Source organism: Scleropages formosus, chromosome 2, assembly GCF_900964775.1.
Source record: "Scleropages formosus chromosome 2, fSclFor1.1, whole genome shotgun sequence".
Classification (NCBI taxonomy): Eukaryota; Metazoa; Chordata; class Actinopteri; order Osteoglossiformes; family Osteoglossidae; genus Scleropages; species Scleropages formosus.
The window spans coordinates 22,702,417-22,726,383 of record NC_041807.1 but is presented as its reverse complement, the minus strand read 5'-3'; the positions used below and the strand labels follow the sequence as shown (position 1 = coordinate 22,726,383).

Sequence of the window (23,967 nt, the reverse complement as noted above, 5' to 3'; positions counted from 1 at the left end):
TTGTTATAAGGTGGAGTTTGTATCAGATGAATAATTTCTGACGTTGGTATGACTGCAGTAGAGTGTTGTGAAAAACAGGAACAAGGAAGCATGAATTATGATCCGTACAACCAGAATAAGAGGAGGAAGGTACTGGTATGTAAGAGAGACGATGAAGGTAGAAATGAGTGAAGTAGGGTGAATGGGTGGAGGGAGGCGGTTCGTCACATGTTCTCACCACTCTGACTGTGCCCTTGCAGTGCTGCGCCAGTATCCCAGCACACCAAACTGAACAGCGAAAGCCTAGCAGTGGGGATGGTGAGCTGCTTCATCGTGTACCCGCTCTACCTGCTGGCACTCTGGGTCTTCAGGATGGCCCGCAGTAAGGTGAGATCTTTAAAAAGCAGAAAAATGCTACTCTATTGTGCCAAAACTCCAGTATGTAAGCTAAAAAGTGCCTATTTTCATATATGTAACACTTGATCAAAAGGTCATTGTATGGGACTCCATTCTTCAGGGGATTACTTCTATTATAAAATTTGGATACAGCGCACACCACACTAATTTTGTATTTTCTTCGCGGCTGTCGTGTAAGTCCTGGGTGTGTTTGTCCGTGTTTGTCACAGGTGACAGTGGAACAGGTTCCTGCTCAGGTGGACCAGGAGTCCCTGGAGATCGATGACTTCCTGGACAACTCTATGGCAGGCAGCTCCTTTCTCATTTTGAACAGCCTCCCAGGAGAGGTCAGCAGCATCACCCCGCAGGACAGTACCCCGATGTCCCATATGCAAGTACATGCTGACCAAAGTGATCTCTCATACGGTATCGTTTTCCTCCAGACCTATTCGGAGGAGACCAACGTGGACATGGCTACCCTTTCCAAGAGGTGAGCCCACTAATAGATTAAAATTGTTGCTTGAAAGCCTTGCAAAGAAGGGATAATGGTCATTTAAGATTGAAGCAGGAATAGGAGCTACATGCTCAGATAATGGTTCCCATCTAGTAAGAATTCAGGGAGGAATTATTTTTCCATAACACTGAATAATGGCTAAATGGTTCAGTAGTTCAAATCCTTAAAGCCGAGTCTTTTTTTTAATTTTTCCGCTGCAGATCCGGATGAGAATTTCTCCATGTTATCGAGACCCAGTTTAATCAAATCATACAGCTGACAGTGATTTGCACTGCTCAGAACTAACTAATAAAATCATAATAATGCCGTAGAGTAAAGCAGCAATAAAGACAGAAATTATAATTATTTCTGCATAATTGTAGCATCTATTAATAGGCACAATTTATTCTGCCAAAGCTGTCAGGCAAATCTACATTAAGGGGACACATTATTTGCTTAATTTAAATAGCGGAAAATGCCATGCACAAGTGATTCTGTAATGATGATGATAATTAAATATTTTTTGCCTTTAAAATGTAAAAAAATAAATAAATAAATAAATAAATAAATAAATAAATAAACGGTAGGAAAACATTTAACATGATGTGGAGCGTTTTAGAGAAGTGGAACAATGCAAGTGACAAGCTGGGTGCTCTACCGGGAACATCGCTAACCCTAAACGTAAACCTCACCTTAACAACTCGCGTTAACAACTGATTGATCCTTTTATTTTTTTTTTTTTAAATTAAGTTTTACATGGTACTGACATGGGGCTTGCTAAATTTAGCAACAAGCTTCTCAGTTTGTAGGCAGATATGTATCTCATAAACATGTTCGTTGTCAGTGTGACAAGCACATGGGTTAAGCCTTCTGTCTGATAGGGTTAGGGTACTTATTGGATTATTCAGTTAACCAGCTATCTGAAGTTGTCTGGTAGCTACGCACCGAAGGATGGAGATCTGCCGTTGTGGACAGTAACCTGAGAGCTTCAAAACCAGTGGTCTTTTCAGAGCTGAAAGGTGTACGGTCTGTTTTATGCTGGAGGTGTGCAGCACCTGTCCCAGAAACACACGCAGTCAGCAGCTGGAAACTTCAAAGCCATATGTTAAAATAGACCTACAGTGTATTGGCAATACATAGACATGTTATTTCCCCATTCCATGACACACAGAGTATCATCAAAAGTACAGTACTGTGCAAAAGTCTTAGGCACTTAGATGTTTCACAGAAATACTTGTTTTAGACGGTTGTTTAATGTCTTCTGCACTAGGGTCAATGGGAAAGAGCATATTTTAGATTTTCGAGCATTTCTTTTGCAAAAAGTTACAGTGTTACAGTAAGGGTTTTGGATGTCATTAAAGAAAGAAAGTACACACACACACACACACACACTGTCCGAAACCACTTATCCCAAGTGGGGTCGCGGCAAATTGGAGCGTAACCCAGCAAAACAGGGCGTAAGGCTGGAGGGGGATGGGACACACCCAGGGCGGGACGCCAGTCCATCGCAAGGCATCCCAAGCAGGACTCGACCCCCAGACCTGCCAGAGAGCAGGACCCAGCCTATCCTGCTCCGAGCCCACTTGGGACAAGTGGTTGTTGACGGTAGATGGTTACTAAGCTTTGTAGAGAGTTTATTAATTAAGAGCAATATTTTTGGAAGCATCCTCACTTTACAGCTTTTTTTCCCCCCAGCCAAGTGCCTAAAACTTATCTTGTACTGATTTCAGTTAAAACTATCTTTTCTCTCTCCAGCCTCAACAGGTGGGGTGTGCAGGAAAGGGAGCGGACGGCCACCTGGCCGGACTTGCTGAACAGTCCTGTCGCGGCAGGGGAGGCGCTGCCCAAGTTGAAGAGAGGTCAGGGCAGCCGCCATCTCGGGGTTGACATGGCCCTGGTACCGGAGGAGGAGGAAGTGGGAGGCTATGGACACAGAAGCAAGTATTTCACCTCCTCCGGTACGGCACCACCTTTCCGTCACAGGCGCCTAACTCCGTTGCCATCACTTGTTTTCGAAATCTGTCTCTAACAGGGTCACTGATTTGAAATCTCTAACTAGTACAGTGGCTCCTCAAGCAACAAACACAACTGGGACTAGATGTGTGTTCATAATTTGTTTTGTCCGTAACTCCAAAGTCACTTTTACCACTAAGTAATAGTAAAGTCACACACACACCATCTGAACCGCTTGTCCCATACGGGGTCGCGGGGAGCCGGAGCCTACCCGGCAACACAGGGCGTAAGGCCGGAGGGGGAGGGGACACACCCAGGATGGGACGCCAGTCCGTCTCAGGGCACCCCAAGCAGGACTCGAACCCCAGACCCGCTGGAGAGCAGGAGCCAGTCAAACCCACTGCACCACCGCACCCCACTAAACACAGGCCATTTTCCTTGTCTTTTCAAAGATTATTAAAGATTCATACATGAGCGGTAAACACAGTGGAAATGAGTTGAATTAAGTCCATACATTTTACTGCCGTCTATTGGCTGGGCAGGTAATAAGCACAGGTCGCACTCATTCTCATACAAACATAAATTTTATAGAACAGATCAGTAAATAAAATACAACTAAAAATAAATAAACTGGCAGATGTTTGCATCTTGAAGAATGTGTCACCTGGCCATTCGTAACACAAGCTGCCAGTGGTCTCTATGGCTTCTGCGTGTGTGAAACTCACTGCACGGTATTTATTGCATTTCTCATGCCGAGCCTCGTGATTAGTGCTGACGTGTTTTGTTTTTCCTCTCCTTACCAGGTGGGATAATGTGTGTTTTTTTGGTCATTACCTGGTTCATTCATTCAGGAATAATGCACAGCTCTCTGTTTCTCACACACACGGTGTCATCTGCACTGACAATGGGGAGTTTTTTCAGCAGTAAAATTCTTTCCCACGTTGCTTATGCACTAAAAAGATGCAAAAAATATGTAATTTTTATTTGCATAAGGGGGGCTCGGTGGCGCGCTGGGTCGGACCGGGTCCTGCTCCCCGGTGGGTCTTGGGTTTGAGTCCCGCTTGGGGTGCCTTGCAGTGGACTGGTGTCCTGTCCTGGGTGTGTCCCCTCCCACTCCAGCCTTACACCCTGTGTTGCCGGGGTAGGCTCCGGCTCCCCGCGACCCCGAATGGGACGAGCGTTTCAGAAAGTGTGCGTGTGTGTGTTTTATTTGCATAAGATATCAGCGTTAGGTAATGAGAAACCACAATCCACTGTAATCCATTCCTGTCGGAACCAAACATGCTGGCCAACTTACCCCTGCTCACTTTCCCACTGCAGCAGGTGGCACAACATTATTTGAAACAGTAGGAAAAAAAAATTTTATGATCCACTTCGCAAACACCTGCTCCCTGTGCCGTAGGAGTTGGTTGAACCTCCTTCTGCTGTGCTCCGCTCACCCCTTTGCAGATGAGGACCTGATCAAACGCATCCTAGTGGATGGACAGCTCCAGGTGTCCAGGTTCTGCGACGCCCAGCAGTTCTTCGCCCAGGCCGACGGCGAGATGGCCGATCTGTGAGTGCAGCGAGCCTGCGGGACCGGTCGCGTCAGTGAAAAGCGTGAGCATCGCGTGAGATGTTTTTTGCTTGTTACAAATGTAGTTCCAGCATTTTTGGGGACAAGACAGAAGTGATCCTCCTGCAGAAGCTGAACGAGCCTTTACCCACCGGAGCTGTGAGGAGGGAACCTCCAAAGACTGCCTTCACCTCCCGCGCAGGTGAGTAGTCTTCGGTTTCCCTGCCTCAACTGAGCACATAGAGGTGGGTGGCCTTTACTGTCTTCACCTGATCATCAGCGAGTGAGTAGGTCCCACTTACATTAGATCCTTTCCCTCTACTACACAGGTGGATTTTAATTGAGCGATAGGTATTCCGTGCCAAACCTCTCGCCCGTGACAGGGTCGCGGCAGTCCAGAGCGTATCCCGGAATCACTGGGTGCTAGTCTCGGAGGGTGCATCCTGGACAGGACACTATTCCTCCACAGGGTAGCCAGACACACACTCACAGAGTCACGCGCTATGGGCAATTTAGAGTCAGAAATTAATCTGAAACACACGTCTCTGGACCATGGGGGAAAAACCTACGCGGACACGGTGAAAACTCTTAACGGACGATTGGATGCAATCTGCACCTTTTTCACAGAGGCGTCAAACTCTATTACAGGTAAGATGGTTTTGACATTTTACGAATAAATCTCTAACGCGCGAGGTCATCTGCCCTCTTTCGTTCTCTCTTGCAGTAATGACAGATGTGTGCCGCCGGCGGTTCCCTGCCTGGTGCGGGCGGGCTGCGCTCGTGGTCAGCTGGGGGGTGCTGGCACTGTCCAGCGGTCTGGCCTCGTGGTTGGGCCTGGGATTCAGGGACAGCGTAGTTGCCATGTGGCTCATCTCAGCCATAGGCAGCTTCTTGGCCTCCTGCTTCATCCTCGAGCCACTGAAGGTACGGTACGGCAGCTGCAGCGTGGTATAACAGAGGCCTGGGTGGTAGGAGAGATTCCACTGCCCCTGGAGTATAGCAGAGTATAGCAGAGTATATCCTGTTACTGCTTGGGCAAACCATGTAAATCACTGTAATAAAGTACCACAAAGTGTAACGCAGTTAAATCTTTCAGTTACTGTACCAATAAGTCACATTAAAAGCCTAATAATGCAGACACCCCTCAATTTATCTGTTAGGCTTTGTAAAAAATCTTTATAGATATAAAATATGTAATACATATTATTATATAATGTAAATAAATGCAGGGGGACGCGGTGGTACGGTGGGTTTGATCGGGTCCTGCTCTCCAGCGGGTCTGGGGTTCGAGTCCCGCTTGGGGCGCCTTGTGACGGACTGGCGTCCCATCCTCGGTGTGTCCCCTCCCCATCTGGGACAAGCGGTTTCCGATGATGTGTGTGTGATGTGTAAATAAATGCAATATCTTGAGTAAATTTTAAAAAGCTGAAGGACTTTTAACTTTCATGTTTTATCAACTTCAAGCTACATTCAAATAATCTGAAATATAGCAACTGAAGATAAGTTGCGTCCACAGACTCGTATTCGATACGGACCGCCGACAGATTCATCTCATAAATATCCGCAACGTTCCTCACCTTGTATTGATCACTGAGTCACAAACACCTTCATGGAGTTGAATTCAGACGGTCCCACACACTTCCTCTGAGCGATTATTACTGCCGTCCGTCACCCGGGCTGGTAAACTCGGGTCACGTTCGCTCCACAACAGACAAAAGTTCTAGAAAACGCATAAGTGAAGGACATGCTGTGAAACAGAGGCGTACGGAACTGGAAAATAAGATAACTGGACAGTTTGTATTTTTGAAAATCCATAACTCAGGCACATGTAAGATGAGAGCCAGTGTGTTCGGGGAATATTTGCCATAGGATTAGAAGCGTAGAGAACTTAAGCGGCAGAAAACACAACCAGGAGATGATACAGAATGTATTAACATAAAAGGCTGCGTTTAGAGAGCGCGCGGTTCTGCGTGGTTCATGGGGCGTCTTCCATTGACAGGTGCTGGCAGAGGGCCTGTACTTCGCCCTGCGGGTGCGTCGGCTGCGTCCGGAGGAGCGGGATGAGCTGGTGGAGAGCCCCCGCGTGGAGCCCGTCAGCCAGAGAGTGCCCCGGGTGCGTCCGCCCCAGGGATTCGCCTTGTTCCAGGCCCGGGAGGAGGCTCGCAGGGTCCGCGTGCTGCACGGCCTGCTGAAGGTAGGACGCCCGCTTGCACGATCGTGACCGCTCCGACATCGGCGGCCACGTCCCCGGAACATCGTGAAGAGTTTCATTTCATAGCCGTATGTCGGTTCGCGAGGCTTTTCTTCGTATTTAAAAGACCTGATTTTGGATTTAGCAGCTGAGCGGGATGAGACCAGAGCCACGATGTAGGCTTCTTCGGAGCCACAGTTTGGTTCCTTCTCCAAGTTGTTATCCTCCTTTAGCTCGTTTCCTTGTTCCACCCGTTAAACCTCGGTAATCGTGGGGCCCGTTTGGACTGTCCAAACAATGGTCACTCGTTCTTTGAGCGTTGATTCATTTTTATTGTTTTAATTGATTTCTTCCATCTTTACTGCTCTCTTCTTCACTAAAGTTTGAATAAATATTACATTTACACGTAGAGGACGCTTTTCTCCAAAGCAACGTACATCTCAGAAAAATACAATCTGTGCATTGCATTAAGAGAAAGACAGTTGCAGATGTGATTCTTCAGTAAACTTAGTTTCTTTCCACTTTATGCACCGATATTCATCGCACAAGTAGGTGCGCAAAACTCAGACTGTTTATGATCACCTTCCTACAATTTTTTTTTTTTAAAGGTACACGAACATTTGCATACAATGCAGGAGTAGTGGCTGTGTAAAGGCTTGATGATCATAGTGACGATCATGAATTTACGGTGCATGAATATTTACACCATACTTGAGCTTGAGAGATCATGAACGAAGTGCGTCCAGAAAAGGTGACTTTTCAGACCCTTCGTGAATGTAGACAGAGTTTCAGCAGTTCTGAGTGATAGGGGAAGGTCATCCCACCACAACGGAGTCAGAACTGAGAACCTCTACGCTTTACTTTTTGTGCGCGGGACCACCAAGCGAGCAGAAGTAGATGAGAGAAGGGGCCTGGTTGTGGTGTAGCAGTTGATCAAGTCTTGTAAACAGCTAGGAGCAGTTCTATTGATGCATTTGTAGGCAATAACCAAGGTTTTATATATGTTTTATATACGTATATACAGTATAATATATATAAGACCCTAGTTATTGCCTACAAATATTTATAAATATATGAATATATTATTTAGTTATATATAATTTATAAACAACGAACATCATATGTGCATATCTTTCATTTGTGAGAGTACTCACTACAAAAGTCACCATGTCCATTTTAATGGTACTTCTGAGAATTCAAGTACCGCCCCTGAGGAACGCAGCGCCTTAGTAAGGTTGACCAACACCGTGCCCCCAGTAACCCAGCCTGTACTGCTCTTCACAGAACTTTGTACTGTACATGCTGTTCCTGCTCGTCGTGCTGCTGATGAACTACAGCAACGACACCGGAAGGACCTTCCAGCCGCGCCTGCGGAGCCAGCTGGAGCGCCGACTCCTCACCGCTGATTACGCCAACGTTAGCGGGTACTGTACGGGCAGAGCCCGACGACAGCCTCCCGCCGGCACCGCTTCCGCAAACTTTTGAAACGTTTGATCCCCGCTTTAACAACCCGTTCACGATCTTCGAGGACGCACCTCAGGTCAGCAGCCCTCGCACGGAGCTGGAGCTGTCGAGCGAGGCCGGGTGTTCGATTTTAAAAGTGAACAATGCATACAGGAGTCGCCCTTTAGATTCCCTCCTTGAATTATTCACACGAGAACATCCTGGTGCGTGGCAAGCAGCGAAACGAGGCGAGCGCGGACGGTCCTGACCCGCAGCTCTTTGTGTGCGTGCAGGCGTGAGGACGCATGGGCGTGGCTTTACCACAAGCTGCTGCCTTACCTACACGACAGCCACGTCCTCATGCAGGAGACCAGCAGCCTGCTGTTGGGGGTGCCCCGGCTCCGACAGACCCGCACCTCTCAAAGTAAGTACCTGGGAGAACGAGTATGACTTCCGGCGAACAACAGTTTAATTAAGATAATTTTAATCGTTAATGGTATTTTGTCGGAAGTGAGAGATTAGTCTTCCGCACAAAATACTCCACGCGCCATGGTGGCGCAGCAAGTCGTGTCGCCACCTCACAGCACCTCGGTGGTGCGAGAGAACACGGGTTCGATCCCCACTCGGTCGGTGTGGGTTTCCTGCGGGTGCTCTGGTTTCCTCTTGCAGCCCAAAGACATGCAGTTGAGGTGGAGTGGTGACTCTGTATTGCCTGTGGTGCATATGTGTGTGTGGCTATCTTGCAATGGACTGGCATCCCGCCCAGGGCGTACCCCACTCAGCCTTCCATGCCGATTGCTTTTGCTGAACACATTCCTATTCTGAGGCTCTAATGGACATGGCGCCATGAAGAGAGGACAAAGTTGACACACTATATGTGATACTCTCAGAAAAATCTCAGTTCAGTACCAGTGTGGTTTGACCGGTCAAATCCAGCTGCCCTGAATCAACCTTCTTAACACCTAATGGAAAGAGAGGTGCCTGTACAAAGAAGGTAAGCGTCACTGTTACCTCTGAAGTCCAGTTCCGTTCATAGGCGACAACATCGGCGTTCCAGCTGCAACCCAGACTTGTAGTCTCTCGCCCGCTCTGTGTCTCGAATACACAAGACACACCTGGAGCCGATTTACCCGTTCAATAACACACGGCGTCGATGCGGGGACGAGCAATCTCCTGCCGCGCCGCTGGGCTGCAACTCAGATTGTTTCCAGTGTTTTGGCTGCCCTACCTGTGCAGGGAAGACGGCAATGGAAGCAGACTCGCTGGCACGATGCTGTGGCATCGGGGTGTCGGCCTGAGGGATGATGATCGAACAGCTTGCAAGCTTCATCATTTTAAATTACCTTTGAAAGGTACTTCAGATTTTCGAAGATACTCGATCGAGAGAGACGTGCTGTACACCGGTTTCATGCTTTAAGGATGGTTGAGTTTTTCCCATTTTGTTTTATTAATATTTTCTAACTTTTTTAATTTCAGTTTGTAGCAAAGTGAACGTGACCTGTGTTTACCATCCAAGCCAGTGGGTGGCAGTAGAGCAAAGTACAGCTGCATATAAAGATTTTAGTCAACCTAAAAACTGTAAAAAATTGATGTCTGTAACTGTTATGAGTCCACTCACGCATGCTCGCTTGTCCTGGTCAGGGTTGTGGGAGTCTGGAGCCTGTCCTGGCATCACTGGAAGCAAGGCTTGGGGGAGGGGGTACACCATGGATGGGATGCCAGTCCATCACAGGGTACCCACACATACACACAAACCACAGGCAATTTAGCATCACAAGTCCTCCTGATCTGCGTGCTTTTGAACTGGGGTGGGGGAAACTGGAGAAGATATATACACACACACACACACACACACACACACACACACACACACACACACACACACAGGGAGACCATGCAAACTCCAATAGACCGAGCCAGATTCAAACCGACGGTTGCTGTGAGGTGGCGGCGCTGGTGGCTGCAGCACCACGCCGCTCAACTTTCATGGATTGTGACTCAAAAATTTTATAGTGTATCTTATTCTAGCTATATGAACATTTTTACAGAACCTAAACTGTGAATAAATTAGCAGATACATGTATTGCAGGCTCACTGTATATAGTTGTTTCTCACATTGTCTGTTCATAAAGCTGAACTTTTAGTGGAGAAATTCCCAGCCTCCCCTGCAGATACAGCCTTCCTCATTATAGAACTTGTGATGTATTTATACCTTAAAAGTACAAACACCTTATAAGTACATAAGCATGTATAATATTCATACATAGGAATAAGCATCTTATTACGTGTCATGTTGAGCAGCTCTCTTATCCTGTCCTAAAGTACTTGAACCACTACGCCCCCTGCTGTCCTGCTTGACGATATATGGTATCATGTTCTCTCCGTTAGCTTGTCAAACGGCGGGGTATTTCAGTTCTGGTTTTTCTGCAGCCACCTACAGCTATGGAAACGAAACGGTGGGTCCGGGATGGGTGGAACTGGCGTCTGGGCTTGGCCAGAACTGGACCGGCAGTCGTGCCAACACCACTGGGTAAGCAGAGCTTCAGAATGCAAATACAGACAGTCCCCGGGTTACGAACGTCCGACTTACGTACAACCCGTAGTTAGGAACCATCCCCTTACTGACCGGAAATAAATTTTGTCACCCTTAAGTAATCAAATGAAAACTTCATAATTAAGCCTACTATATTAAAAATTTGAGTTCCATACGAGAGTTCATAATAACGGGCACTATTTTGTGACCCGCATCAAAACATTGCGTGTCTACAGCGGTTTGTCGGCTCGTGGCCGGTGCGCGTGAGCCTGACGTAGGACAAAGATTTCCTTCTCTTCAGTTGGACCACGTTGCTGTTAAGTGTCTCGTGTTACTGTACTAGGCTTTCATTTTTTTTTGTTTTTACCTTCCTAGCCATGGCACCAAAGTGTAAATGTGATGCAAGTGATGGTGATGCATCGAAGAAAAGGGAAACGGTCACGACTGAAACTAAAGTGGAAATAGTAAAGCTATTGGAAAAAAGTGAAACGCCAATGAACACTGGAAAAGCGAACACTGTTTTGCGCACAAAGACACACACAGAGAGACACACACACACACACTCTCTCTCTCCATTATAAATACTGTAGTTGTCACGACCGCCCCGCACCTCAACCCACAACTTCAATCAGAGCGCTCGGCTATCTATAAAACACACTTCTCAACTTCTTCCTAGTTGCGGAATCTCACTCAACACAATCCCTCCTCTGCGTTCTCAAACCTACCCCACTCTTCCTAGTCCTGTCCCGTTTCACATCTCTTTATTAACGACCGCCAACCTTGTCCCTCAACCTCAATTTCGGATCCTCGCTTCCGTTAGTTCGCCGATCGACCGACCGATCGTTCGCCTGACCCCAACCTCAAGGACACGTCCAGTCCTTCGATTCCGAATAACCAATCCCGCACTTGGGTCCAGCCTCTTACGTGTCTTCTGCTCATCATGACAGTAGAAATTTCTCATCTCTCTCTGTCTCTCTCCACTATAAATACTGTAGTCACATTTATTACTATTGTTATTATTAGTACATTATATTATTACTACGGCATTGTTCTATTAAAGATGTTTTTGTGTATCCGAAAGTGTTTCTTTCATTTTTTCATGCATAGAAAGGTACACGATATACTATATACTAAGACAAACATTTGACAAACTGACGTAAGATACCAACCGTAACTAACTTCGGAAATACGTCAAAATCCGACTTAAAGGCAGACTGAGGACGTGGAACTCGTTCGTAATCCGGGGACTGCCCGTACTGAGTTTGTTACAGCTGCTCTTTATGGAGGTTCCCAAGGATACAAGTTACGTAACACTTTTACGATTTAAAACGGGAGATTGGTACAGGTGATCCAGACTCTTCTGGCAGATGTCAATAGCAGCGTTTTTAAGAAAGTGCCACGCAACAGACCTTCGTAGGTAGGGAGCAGGATGTCCAAAGCTGCGCAAAGTCTGTCCTGCGACGTCCTCTGATGTCACCCCTCTCTTACGCACCCAGGGCTTGGCACTGGGGCAAGGCCTCCACATACAGCAGCGGGGGGTACGTCCAGGTCCTACACACCTCGCTGGAGGAGTCCAGGGCTGTGGTGAGACACCTGCAGGACCACCAATGGCTGGACTCTCTGTAAGTGTGTTGTTGAGATGGGTGGGCATGGTTGAGCGTGGTGTTGAATCATGGACACTGAAAGATCTCATTGCTCCTCTCTCACGTTTCCTTTAGCACTGGACACTTTTCTCCAAAACAGTTTACCATTATTTACCCCTTTATACAGCTAGGTAATTTCAGCTGTGTCCATTTATGTTAAGTACCTTGATCGAGGGTCCTGCATCTGGAGGTGGAATTCAAACCTGGGTCCTTCAAGTCAGGCCGTTCCTCTAACTGCTACGCCACCTGCTGGCCCATATAGTCTGTGATTTCCCAGGTGTTTGTGGTCCTGATTTGCGTGCGCGCGCACGTGTGTTTTCAGGAGCCAGGCCCTGTTCGTGGAACTGTCCCTCTACAACACTAACACAGACCTGCTGGCCGTGGTCACCTTTCTGCTGGAGTTCCCCGGGCCGCGGGGAGCGCTGAGCAGCCTGGATGTGAAGACGTGCCGTCTGCAGAGGCTGAGCGCCGGCCTCACCCTTCAGCTGCTGCTCACGGTAGACGGTCGTCCCACCCCTGAACGGCCGGCGCTCGATCTCGGGAAGCATTTGTAGATGGGAGCAGCGGCAGTTTTGGAAGAGAGACACAGAGGGAGAGAGTGTGGAGCGATGTACCGTTACCATAGCGATGAGTGTTTTTATGTTCTTGTACCTCGTTCTTTCTGTGACCTTGCGTTTGGGGAGCAGTCATTGTGCTACTAATACAAAAGTACTTTTCTTTGAGATCCTGTAGGCGACGAGTTTGTGCCCTAGTATTCACCGTGTTCCTGGGTGTTCTGGCATGTTCCTTCACTGCAAAGGAGAAGAAAACAGCAGTTTTCTTTGCATCCTTTAATGCTCATGTTCTCTACCCCTCGCTATCCCAGATCTTCCTGCTGGCATTTGTGCTGTACTTCTGCGCCCGCAAGAGCGCCAGCATATACCGGGAGGGCCGCAGCTACTTCCTGCAGCCATGGAACGTGGCTGGCCTGTTCAGCCTGGTGCTGACGCTGGCCACTGCCGCGCTCCACCTGATCCGGTCCACACTGGCCGACCAGCAATGGGCCTCCTTCGTGCGCCAGCGCCACACCTTCACCGACTTCTACGTGGTGGCCTTTCAGAGCCAGGTCTTCTCGCAGCTCTCTGCCCTGCTGCTCTTCATTCTGGTGCTCAAGGTGGGGAGCCCCTGGTCGCTCACAGGTTCCGAGGTCTGGGGTCGCACTACCATTAACCGTCTTTAACCTCCCCTCTGTCCTGCTGTCCCCCACAGGCGTCCCACCAGCTGCGCTTCCTGCGGGAGTGGGCAGTTTTCGGGAGGACCCTGCAGCGCTCAGCCTGGGAGCTCTTGGCTGGGGCCGTGGTCCTCTTGGTGCTGCTGTTGGCGTACTCGCATGCCGGATACCTGGTAGGTATTCCAGCACCTGCGGGATTATTACATGCCTGCTACACACCTAGTAGGTCACGCACACGCACCTTGATACAACACAACTGCTGATAGACACCTCCCGTCTGGTACGTGTTGTTATTGCTGAATGCCTTGACGTCAGCGGTGGCTCGTAGTGTCGATATAGATACGGTCCTGTGAAAAAGTATTTCTAGTTTTATTTTTTTTTTTTTTTTTTTTTTTTAATTCCAATTTATTTTCTGCACCAAGGAAATGATATCAAAATACTAGTGTTATTATTTTGTCTTTGTCAGAGAGAATCTGACTGGGCATGATGTGTCCAGGACATGATGGATACCAAACACCTAACGGGCACGCAAGCTCCCCGAAGACACTGTACACCGGCAGATACTGCACATTTAATGGGGACCAAACACCCTTGTGCATCAGGAACTGCTGCTCTGCTCGGACCTTTAGAATAGAGAGTACATGGAGAACGATGAGCGCAGACTCACGTGCACGAGAAGCAAAGTCCTCCTGTATCTGACAGTTCATTAGAGCTGAATACTATACATTCATTACAAGGGGGCAGGCAGGCAGTAGCGCTTGCGGCGTAAATTTTCTGACGCTCTTTTATGTTGAGCGCCGTGTTAAGCGAGGATTATTGCGGTTTGGTTTGCAGCAGGTGGCTCGGCCCACCGAGCAAAGGGCGGAATTCTGCAGCTCGGACTAAACGAGCGCAAGGTTAAAACAAAACGCCGCTCCATCGGAAACTGTAATAGGAGGCATCACGTCATCCGACTGACTTGGAATCGCTGGAAAATTGTTCTTTCTCCTGCTTCTACCGCAGGGCATTGAGCCGTGGGACGGGAGGTCCTCCTGCACGTACTGATTTACGTTGAGCCCTCTTCGTAATTCACTTGCCGTGATAGCTGTTGACCGAGTTACAATTCAACCGTTGCTGTGGACGACTCGGAGGCCCACGACAACACATTTCTTCAATCGCAGTAAATCGAATGCGTCGGTCCGATACCGTTGGACGTGCGCCGATTTAACGTCACGTCTCGGAGCGAAACAAAATTAAATTAGCAACGAACTTCTACTTTGACCACCCTCTTAACGTTTCTTTAAAGCTACGAAGGATTGAGTCGGATGTTTAATCGCTGTTAATGGCCTTTTAATTCAAGCAACGACTGCTGCTCTTCAAGAAAAGTTCAGATCTTTCCCGTTATAAGCATTCCTCGAGTGGCATGTATTCGGGGCAACGCTAAAATAACTCGGAGGCTTGCAGCGAATGCTTCAGGATCAGCGTTATTTCATTCTTCGCTCACGCGCTCACGTTCAATTTACAACTTACACATAATTATTTAAGCTTTTAGCAACAATAAAAGCTGGTACACGGTGGGGGGGGGGAGGGGGGGCTGTCAGGACCAGGACTTCATTCCTTTGATGTTGGAGCTGTCACTGTTCCCGCAGTATTTCCTTCATCAGGTGTCTGTCAGCCAATGTGTGTTTAAGGGCCCTTCCCTCTCTTGTACTTGTTCACTTAATTGACATTTCCCCCCCCAAAGTCTATTAAGCTATTTATAGTGATTTATCCATTTTTACTGGAGTACATCTGGGTAAATACCTTGATCAAGGGTACTGCAGCAAAAGGCAGGATTCAAACTCCAGCCCTACAATTGGAAGGCAGCTACTCCAAGCACTACGCCCCCTGCTGCTTCTCTTCTAAGCTCACCTCTGTGTTTCTCTCACCCGCTTCCATCACTTCGCTCCTCAGCTCTTCAGCACGGGGCAGGACGGGCACGGCGGCATCCACACAGCCTCCCTGTCCCTGCTGGGTTTGGGGCAGGGTCTGTTGGCCTGGCACCCAGTAGGCAGTGGTCCCGGGGACTCTGCCACCGCACTGGTGTTCCACGGCAGCTTTGCTGTGCTCTGCCTGCTCGTGCTGTGGCTGCTGACGTCGGCGTTGCTGCGCAGCTACCGGGTGTCTCGCGCCGAGCTGTACCGGCCCGCCGTCGAGCCGCAAGACTACGAGATGGTGGACCTCTTTTTGCGCCGCCTCAAGATGTGGATGGGGCTGAGCCGGGTCAAGGAGGTCCGTATCCTTTCCGCGTGGACGCATCAGTATGTTCTCTCAGGTGACTGTTTGACATCACACTTTGGCATGTTTTCCCTTCCAGTTTCGGCACAAAGTGCGCTTCGAGGGCATGGAGCTGCCGCCCTCCCGCTCCTCCTCCACCAGCGACTGCAAGTCCCTGTGCCTTCCGCCACTGGACCCCCCGGAGGTGCCGCCCACACCGGACAGCATGGATGCCAGCTCCGAGGTGTCCTGGAGAGCCACCTCATGCAGCCCCTGCAGCCTGGCAGAGGGCGGCCTCAGCGCGGCAAGCTCAAGCCTAGGGGCGGCATGGCGCGAGCGGGCCGAGGTGGAGGCCACGTTGAGGCGCTTGCTGCCCGCGTTCGACTCGTTGCTCTTGCAGCTGGAGAGGGTCACTCGAGCCACAGAGGAGCTGTACCGGACCGAGTGCCGGCTGGAGCGTTTCCAGCGCAGGGGGCGCGCTCGTGCCCAGGACCGAGAGCGCGGCCGGAGGCAGCAGGGACGCAGAGACTCTGCTGGATGGAAGAGCCATTGCAAGGCAGGCCACAAGAGCCGGTCGTCCACTTCAAGCTCTCGCAGCAACAAGCCTAACCCGGACCTCGCTCCCACGCCCACCCCCATCTCCGTCCACGCTGCCCAGCGTCGCGAATGGGATGGACAGGGGGATGGCGAGAGCATCCCGTCCAGCCTGTTTCGGCATCCGGCCCACACCACCACCATCCCCACACGCAAGCGCAAAGCCACACCTCTAAAAAACAAGGTGCACCCCAACACGGACGTCCACGTTTCGGGGCACCCAAGGCCTTGAGACGCCCCCTACAGACAGACAAGGAATCCGAGGCTTGAAGGAAACAAGGGAGCCCATTTCAGAGTCACTCCCAGGAAGTGAGGTCACGGGTGGCAGCAGGTTTTGCCACCCACCCCCCACTCGGCCCGAAGTCTCTCGGCCTGAGACCGAAGGGTGCCACGGGCAGAAAGTCGAGCAGTTGGTCGAGTTCAGCAAGTCAACGTATGTGTGTTAGAAGTCGAGTCACGTAGTCGGCGTGGTAACAAAGGTGCAGGTCACCAATTGTACCCCCCCAAACATGAACAGCCCCCTTGCCCAGCCCTGGTGGCCGAGTGAGAAATCGACAAAAGCGCAAATTGTGCTTAAAAAAAAAAAAAAGAAAAGGTGAAATGACAGAAGATTAATAACTAGAAGCGTGTCCAGTGTATTATCGGCAGTACTTAAGTTCTTGGTTTGTTTTTGATATTGTTTTTATGAATGAGGAAACTGCTGTTAGGTGGCAGTTATGGTCTGTACATACGTCCAGAAGCAGTCTATATAACAGGCACTATTAAATAATTATTAAAAAAAAAGAAAAGAAAAAGTAGGTAAATACGGTTGGAAGAGCTCTCCCCAGTGCTTCACCATACGGTCAGGAGCTCCTGTCCCACCTGGTCTCGGAGGAACCATGTCACACTGCGGGTGCGTTCAGGCTTTAACCACCCCCCTCCCTCCAAAACAGAGGCCCAGACCATCACATCCAGGCATGCTCTTCGCTCCCACCCCTGGGGAATCAAAACGAATGAGCAGTGGGACAGGGTGGGGCAGGAGAATAAGTTTGATCCCCCCCATACTTCGAACTTCATTCCAGTCAGCCCAGCACGGCGAGGAATAAGGATCCCCCACCATCGCCCTTCTCACACAATCAATGAGAGCCATTTACACAGAAAGGTGGGCAAGAGGCTAATGCCTTTTCTTCCCATCACTTCAAAACGTGGTTCTGAACATAACTGAAAAGCACTTTCTAGTAAAGAAATGAAAATAAGCTTCGTACAGTAAGTCAAGTAGCTACACACATGCATAATTTTCTGTAGTTGCCAAAGCTTGTGCATCATTTAATGGCCAGAAAAGTCTTACTTTGTTTTTTTTGTACTTCGCACTTTATTTGTATGTGAAGCTGCCATGATACATATATGTTTCTGTTTTATAAGGCTATACAGAAATATCCATGTCTTATATTTTTTATGAAGTGCTTCAGGATATTGATCTATTACCAGTTTTATTTTCCTTTGAACCAAAATGCTTACTCCTCCACCACAGGAATGTTTACTGGCACTTTTTTCTCAGGGACCCTACCCCCCCCACCCTTTTTCCACTGCAAGGATCCATTCTATTTTGTTTCATTTGTGACTAATGAAGGACATATGTGTGTCTTACACTAACATGGGAACCAGAGGTGTTTTGAGTTGTGCTCCTCACAAAAGTTGCATTACAGCCGCCCCCCCCCCCAGGACTAATAAACTGCAACACTTCTGGCAGCCAGTTGGATTATCCTTATGAAATGGTCAAAGCACATCGCTGTGGTCCAGCAGAGGAACAATGTTCCAGTATGTCAGGTACAAACACCCCGAGTCATGAGTTACAAGTCAAACAAAAACATCTTTATTGAAGTCAAGGACTGGCTAGTGATGGCAAACCCAAACGCGTGAGATGTTCCCACACCCTCGCACTGGTCTTCAGCCCAGCTGGCTCATATTCAGCCCTCATTCCTGCCAGATGAACATCTGGGCATCATCTGCATCTCACAGGGCTAATCTGGGGCAACTTTCTGCATGCAGTCCACCTCACAAGCCATTATCATTTTATCCTATTACAGTACTTAAGTTAAACTTTTTTTTAGTCAATGTATATATGTACATATTGAACTGTGTTGTAAATATTTTTTCTTACATTGGCTATAAAGGTCATAGCACTGACTCCCTTTAACCCCCCCTAAAGTTCAGATTTCAGTATAGTCAGAATCATGACTGTTTCCATAGCAGCACGTCCACTAAACAGAAAGCGACTTCATTCTGGAAGGAGACCTTCAGAGACTAAAAAAAGCAGAGGAGACATTCCTAAGTTTGTGCAGCACCCAAAGAGTTGTGCTTAGCAATAATGCTTATTATCCCTTCCCATGTACTGCCTTTTTTTTATAGCTTGCGGTACTTGATCTTCTGCTGAATAACCAGCAATAATGAACTTGTTTTGAACAATCAGTTCTTCACCATAGTTGAAATAACTGTCATCAGTATTATAAAGCATATAGGCTCGAGTTCAAATGGTACAAGCAAATTTTCCACGGCAAGTATGCCGCTTTGTTTTTCTGCAACTTGGTTTGTTAATATTGCTTATATGTATATGGACCTCAATCAGAAAGAAGGATAAATCAGGGAGTTTATAAGGCAGATTCAAACAGTGCCTGAAGACAAACAGTCCAGTTCTGCAGCTCATCCTAAGGTCCGTCCAGGACAGCACGCTAGCACTACCTACTCACAGCAGTGTCCAATTACTATGGTGCCAAAGCTGAATTGCATGTTTGTCATATAGTAAATCTTATTACAGTAAAACTGTCATTTGTATTGCATTTTGTTATTGTCGCCGTTTGTGGTTTTTTTTTTGTCTCGTTGTGTATTGGTCTGCAGCACTTCTCATGCTTTGCACTTGACAAAGTCAAATAAAGGGTTTGACAGCTAAGAAACTGGGTGCCTCCAATGTGCGGCTGAAGGGGGGGGATGAACACACCCTCTGAGTGTCACCTGTGCTGACCGACCGACAGACAGCTGCGTTCATCAAGTGCCAATTTTAATTATTTTGCACACACATACATCTTGAAAATGTCATTTTTACATTGACTCTCCCCCCAGCCCAAAGGGCAACTCACAACCTACTCGGTTGGTCCACAGAACTTCAGTCAGAGCAGCCAGAAAAAGCACCTGCTGTCATCATACCTTTCGGCCCTTTATCTTCAGTAATAACAGTCATTGTCAAACACATAGAATTTAATGGATGTGGCTTTAAAAATGCTGAATGTGAAGCTGTCAAATTGATTTTTATTCTTTGCTGTGCTTGGATGAAGTCTGGTCCTGTTCTTTCACATTACAATTCCATTTTCAAAAATGTAACCATCTTTTCAGTGTGACCTATGACATCGTCAGATAGGTGTCACATGTGTGTGGTGACAACTTCCGAGAGTCGTTTAAAAAGTTGGGTCTTCAGTTCACCCAAATCTGGCTTGGTAAAAGCTGATTTTACGAAGGGGGGTTGAGGGGCAGTGCTGCGCTTATACACCCAGGTGACATGCAAGTAATTTTACAGGGGCAGGGCTCAGAGCAATGTCAGCAATGGGGACGTGTGTACATGTGCAATTTTTCACAGGGATTCCGAGCCAGAGTCAACAAGAAATAGATGAAACTATGGCGCTTTGAACTAGGCAGGCGAAGGCCCCCCAACCTCACCCCTGCAGCTACCACACCCCACAACGCACGTGTGCACAGGGCAGAGCAGGGTCAACAAGACACCTGAATCTTACACAAAGTCCGTGAAGTCATCCACAGTGGAAACAAGCCTCTTCCTCTGGCCTGACTCAGGGTTGGGGGCGACCGCACCGCCCTGCTGGTAGGAAGGGGTCTTGCTTTGCACAGAGCTGTGGCTCTGGGTCAACGAGATGCCTGGAGAGGGCCGGGACTGAATCTCCTCCTGGGCCTGAGAGACAGGGAGGAGAAGGGAAGTGAGAAAGAGTCCAGGAGGAAATGGGGGGACTCCTGATCACACCTCAGCCACACTCACATTCCACTCAGCCTCACAGACCGGCCCTCACGTACCCGGGTACGAATCTTCTTGATGTGCCTGAGGCGGGCGAGCCACTTGGAGGCGTAGGCCTCAGAGGGGTTGGACCGGTGCTGGTGGACAAGTGAAGCCATCTGAGACAGACGGAAAGGAGGGGGTTGGTAAAAAAAAATGAAAAAAGGAGGACAAAGTAAACCACACACACACACACACACACACACACACACACACACACAGAGGACAGCAGTAGAAGTTCTTACGATGAACTTTTTGTGGCAAAGGAACGTGCTACAAGTGAATCCCCCTCTCCTCCACACCCTCTGACCACAGAGACAAGCCCCTGTTTGTCTATCCCCTGATCCACAGGTTGTGGCAAGTTTGTGAGCTGAGGGAAAGGAGCCCCTTCTTGAGAAGCACCCACACACACCCAACAGGAACTGGTACAAGCCAGAAGGGGGGTTGGATGTGATCCTGCGTGGTTGTGTGAACGATATGGAAGAGCCCATAGTGCAGCTTCACTATTTATATTCTAAAAACTATTCTGAACATGTGTGCAGTTCTTATTGATGTGTATGTTGGTTTATCCCAGCGCCTTTGTCAGCATATTTGCAGATGTTTTTCATGCAGCTTTTTCTTCTGTACATTTCCGTTTTTCTGGTCTGTGTCAGTATGACTGAAAACAATAAATAAAACATTGTGCTAAGCAGCAGGAAGACAGTAGCCCCACCCCCTCACTATGAACAGCCCTGTGGACAGAGTGGAACAGTTACTCACGTCGGCATGCAGAGCCATCTGGCGCACCAGCAGCGGTAGGTTTCTGTCCGACACAATCTTGGCCACGCTGGTGTCCACCAGGCCCTCAAGGTCTGCAGGAAAAGGAGCAGTAATTCGTTTCCAACCAAAGGGAAGGTTAACTGTTTACCCCCTCAGACATGGTAAATGAATCCCACGCTGTCCTACAAACACTGTTCGGTGTTCAAACCATTTCCATGTGACCCCCCCCCCGCTCTGGCTGTCCATTGCCAGGGTTATTAACATCTACACTTAGAGCTCAGGCTCACATTCTCCGAGCCAGGGGTATGCTACCTTTTTGGGGCAAGGGCCACTCAGTTATTACTGTGAAGGGGTTTGTGGGATACATGCGTAAAAATAATCGTAAAGCTACTGAGTCTTTAATATGTAAATTGAAAAAAAGGCATTTATGCAGTGTGTCAACTATTATACTGCAATTCAACAATTCAGTATAGGTGGTCCCTGATTTACGATGGTTCGACTTACGATTTTTTAGACTAGAAACCGTACTACGAATTTTGATTTCTTTCCCCCAGGAAAGCGATATCCACTACGATACTCTTGCAGTGCTGGGCAGTGATCCACATCTCCAAGTCTATTATGCAGGCTGAAGTATATTAAATGCATTTTCGACTTACATTTGACTTCCGATGGGTTTCACAGAATGTAACTCCATCGTAAATCAGGGATCACCTGTATAACCGTAAATATAGTAGGCATAGTCTATTAACTTGCACATGTTCTTGTATAAAGCAGCAGGTTGCATGTTGAACATCCCCACTCAAAGCTTTCTCCTCCTTCCCTATGGTGCCCACCCCATTTGAATCCACATCCAGCCTTGCAGGGGTCTCACCTTTGCGGCACTGCAGGGTAACTAGGTTGCTCTCGTAGTCCAACGGATGGATTACAACTTCAACAAAATTGAACTGGCCCTGTGTGGGACAGGAGCAGATGTGAGGGTGAACAAATTGCATACGTCGCCATGGCTAGAGTGTCACATGGTGCTTCTGGGCATCCCAGGCTGACCTTGATGGTGCCCAATTTGTACTCTTCCCCGGAGTCATTGTAGACCACCATGACAAAGTCGTTTCCAATGTGTCTCTTCTTGTTGCAACAGCCCTTATCAGACTCGCGGTTGGGCATCAGTGTGGCAATGTGGAAGATGGCTAGAGGGCAAGGCAAGACAACCAGAATCAAAGACCTATCACTCCTCCTAGTAACTCTCACATCAGAGCTGTCGCCAGGGAAACGTCACCGACAGGAGGTGCCAGAATGCAGAACAGGTTTTGTTTTTACTTGTGGTGCCTGCATTTAAAATCTTCATTTTCTCCTTGTTTAATATCTATCCTCCAATGTTTTTCATGTAGACACACACAGCTCCACCATTGTCGAGTTCTCACCTTGCATGATGTCGTCATGCCAGCAGTAGGTGAACTCCCCGTCGTCACCGTACTGGTCAAGCCCACCCAGGTAGATCTGGTCTGGGTCGCAGTCCTTTCAGATGGATCAGCTTGCCCAGGCCCGTGAGGAACTGGGCGTATCTGTTTGAGCCATACTCGTTGGAAAGTATGGACACCTCGTTGTTCACCTGGGGCAGCGCAACAGGTGCAGTGTGAGATCGGGCCACAGAAGGCAGGCAGACATGAAAGTGGGTGGCGGAACCTCGACTTACCTGTCCGGGCCCAACAAACACCACTCCGATTTTGTGGGTGTCGTAGGGGGGCATCTGGTCCAGGACTTTGACAGCCCTGTCAATGAGCTATCGGAGGAACCAGAAACAGTCTGAAGCATCTAGCTTCGCACAAACATTTGGGTTTGGCATGTATTCCTGGCCAGTCTAAATTGCCTGTAGAGTGTATTATGGTGTTCTGCCATATAAATGGTAGTGTACCCAGCACTAAGTCAACTTGGATGAAAGTGTCAAGTGAATACTAGTGACAACTGCCAAGCATGGAAGCGTGAGCAGATGTGCGTGAATGCCAAAACATGCATCATCTTACCTCAGACTTGGGCAGCAACAGTGGCTTGTTGGCTTCATTCCCAAAGAATGGCGAGTGGTAGAGCTGCAGGAACACGAAGCTGGGCAGACATGAGAATGAGGAATAGTGATTGTGTGTGAGCATGCATTTCCACATCCACCAAATACTATACCAAACACACACCACTGTAGGGTTCACCTTTACACAACTTACTGAAGGGTAAGTGACAGCAAAGCTCTGTTTGTGTTGAACAGCTCTATACCTAGCAGCACCACCATGACCTGAAGATCAGGTGTCACCAAAAGTGACATTTTATGCAAAGCAAAAAGGCTTCATGTTTAACTGTCCTGTGCTGCAAGTGCATGTGTTTTGGGAGGGCACCCTACTGGCAGCTGTGTCACTACAGGCAGGTTCTGGGTCTGATGTGGGACATATCCTCCAATATACAGACAGACAGCAGCAGGGGGTACAGTGGTTAGAACCACTGCCCTACAGGTTTGAATTGCCCCTCCTGCTTTAGTACCCTTGATTCAACTACTTACCCTGAACTTAAGTTAATTTAAAAAGAAAAAAAAAAAAAAAAAAGAAAAAACCCAGCTGTATAAATGGAGAAATACTTTTAACAGTGCACAACCATAAGTTGCCTAAAAGAAAAAGAGTCTGAATGACACAAAAAGACAGGGGGGAAAAAAAAAAAATAGATGATTTTATTAATCCCGAAGGAAACTGCCAAGTAGTGATGTGAAACTGAGAAGGGACCTCTGCATTGCCAAGCAATCAAATCTAGGCTTCCTGCATGGCAGGTAGGAAAACAGAACTGTTTTCTGCTGGATAACAGTAAATCCAGGGATAAGTGTGGGTTTTTTAAAAAAAGATTATAAAAGACCTGATGAGGGCAAGTAGATGAGCAGGACTAAGATTAGGGATTCCACAGAGAAAGCAACTACAACACT

At 48.1% G+C, this 23,967-nt stretch overlaps 2 protein-coding genes across 5 annotated transcripts in view; one reads left to right on the top strand and one right to left on the bottom strand.

The window, feature by feature from the left end:
• pkd1a (polycystic kidney disease 1a) overlaps window positions 1-17,788 on the top strand; it is an 80,879-nt gene extending 63,091 nt beyond the window's left edge. For 2 of the 4 annotated variants that reach the window (XM_029259352.1, XM_029259351.1), the window contains 17 exons: window positions 240-366; window positions 606-722; window positions 819-865; window positions 2,624-2,826; window positions 4,271-4,376; window positions 4,463-4,578; window positions 5,101-5,300; window positions 6,376-6,570; window positions 7,852-7,991; window positions 8,304-8,434; window positions 10,441-10,540; window positions 12,040-12,165; window positions 12,509-12,683; window positions 13,052-13,339; window positions 13,435-13,569; window positions 15,329-15,646; window positions 15,732-17,788. In XM_029259352.1, the coding sequence (XP_029115185.1) occupies window positions 240-366; window positions 606-722; window positions 819-865; window positions 2,624-2,826; window positions 4,271-4,376; window positions 4,463-4,578; window positions 5,101-5,300; window positions 6,376-6,570; window positions 7,852-7,991; window positions 8,304-8,434; window positions 10,441-10,540; window positions 12,040-12,165; window positions 12,509-12,683; window positions 13,052-13,339; window positions 13,435-13,569; window positions 15,329-15,646; window positions 15,732-16,457 (3,250 nt within the window). In that variant the 3' untranslated portion in view covers window positions 16,458-17,788. Of the gene's footprint in view, window positions 1-239; window positions 367-605; window positions 723-818; window positions 866-2,623; window positions 2,827-4,270; window positions 4,377-4,462; window positions 4,579-4,705; window positions 4,821-5,100; window positions 5,301-6,375; window positions 6,571-7,851; window positions 7,992-8,303; window positions 8,435-10,440; window positions 10,541-12,039; window positions 12,166-12,508; window positions 12,684-13,051; window positions 13,340-13,434; window positions 13,570-13,862; window positions 13,925-15,328; window positions 15,647-15,731 lie in introns of those variants that run through there. The other 2 variants (XM_029259360.1, XM_029259369.1) reach the window with 2 other exon arrangements.
• An 825-nt stretch (window positions 17,789-18,613) lies between these two features.
• Window positions 18,614-23,967, bottom strand: part of tsc2 (TSC complex subunit 2) — a 34,484-nt gene continuing 29,130 nt past the window's right edge. Inside the window, 9 exon segments of the mRNA XM_029259371.1 lie at window positions 18,614-20,159; window positions 20,279-20,377; window positions 21,018-21,109; window positions 21,889-21,967; window positions 22,062-22,201; window positions 22,436-22,532; window positions 22,534-22,623; window positions 22,708-22,794; window positions 23,036-23,114. Coding sequence (XP_029115204.1) covers window positions 19,983-20,159; window positions 20,279-20,377; window positions 21,018-21,109; window positions 21,889-21,967; window positions 22,062-22,201; window positions 22,436-22,532; window positions 22,534-22,623; window positions 22,708-22,794; window positions 23,036-23,114 — 940 coding nt within the window. The 3' untranslated portion in view covers window positions 18,614-19,982.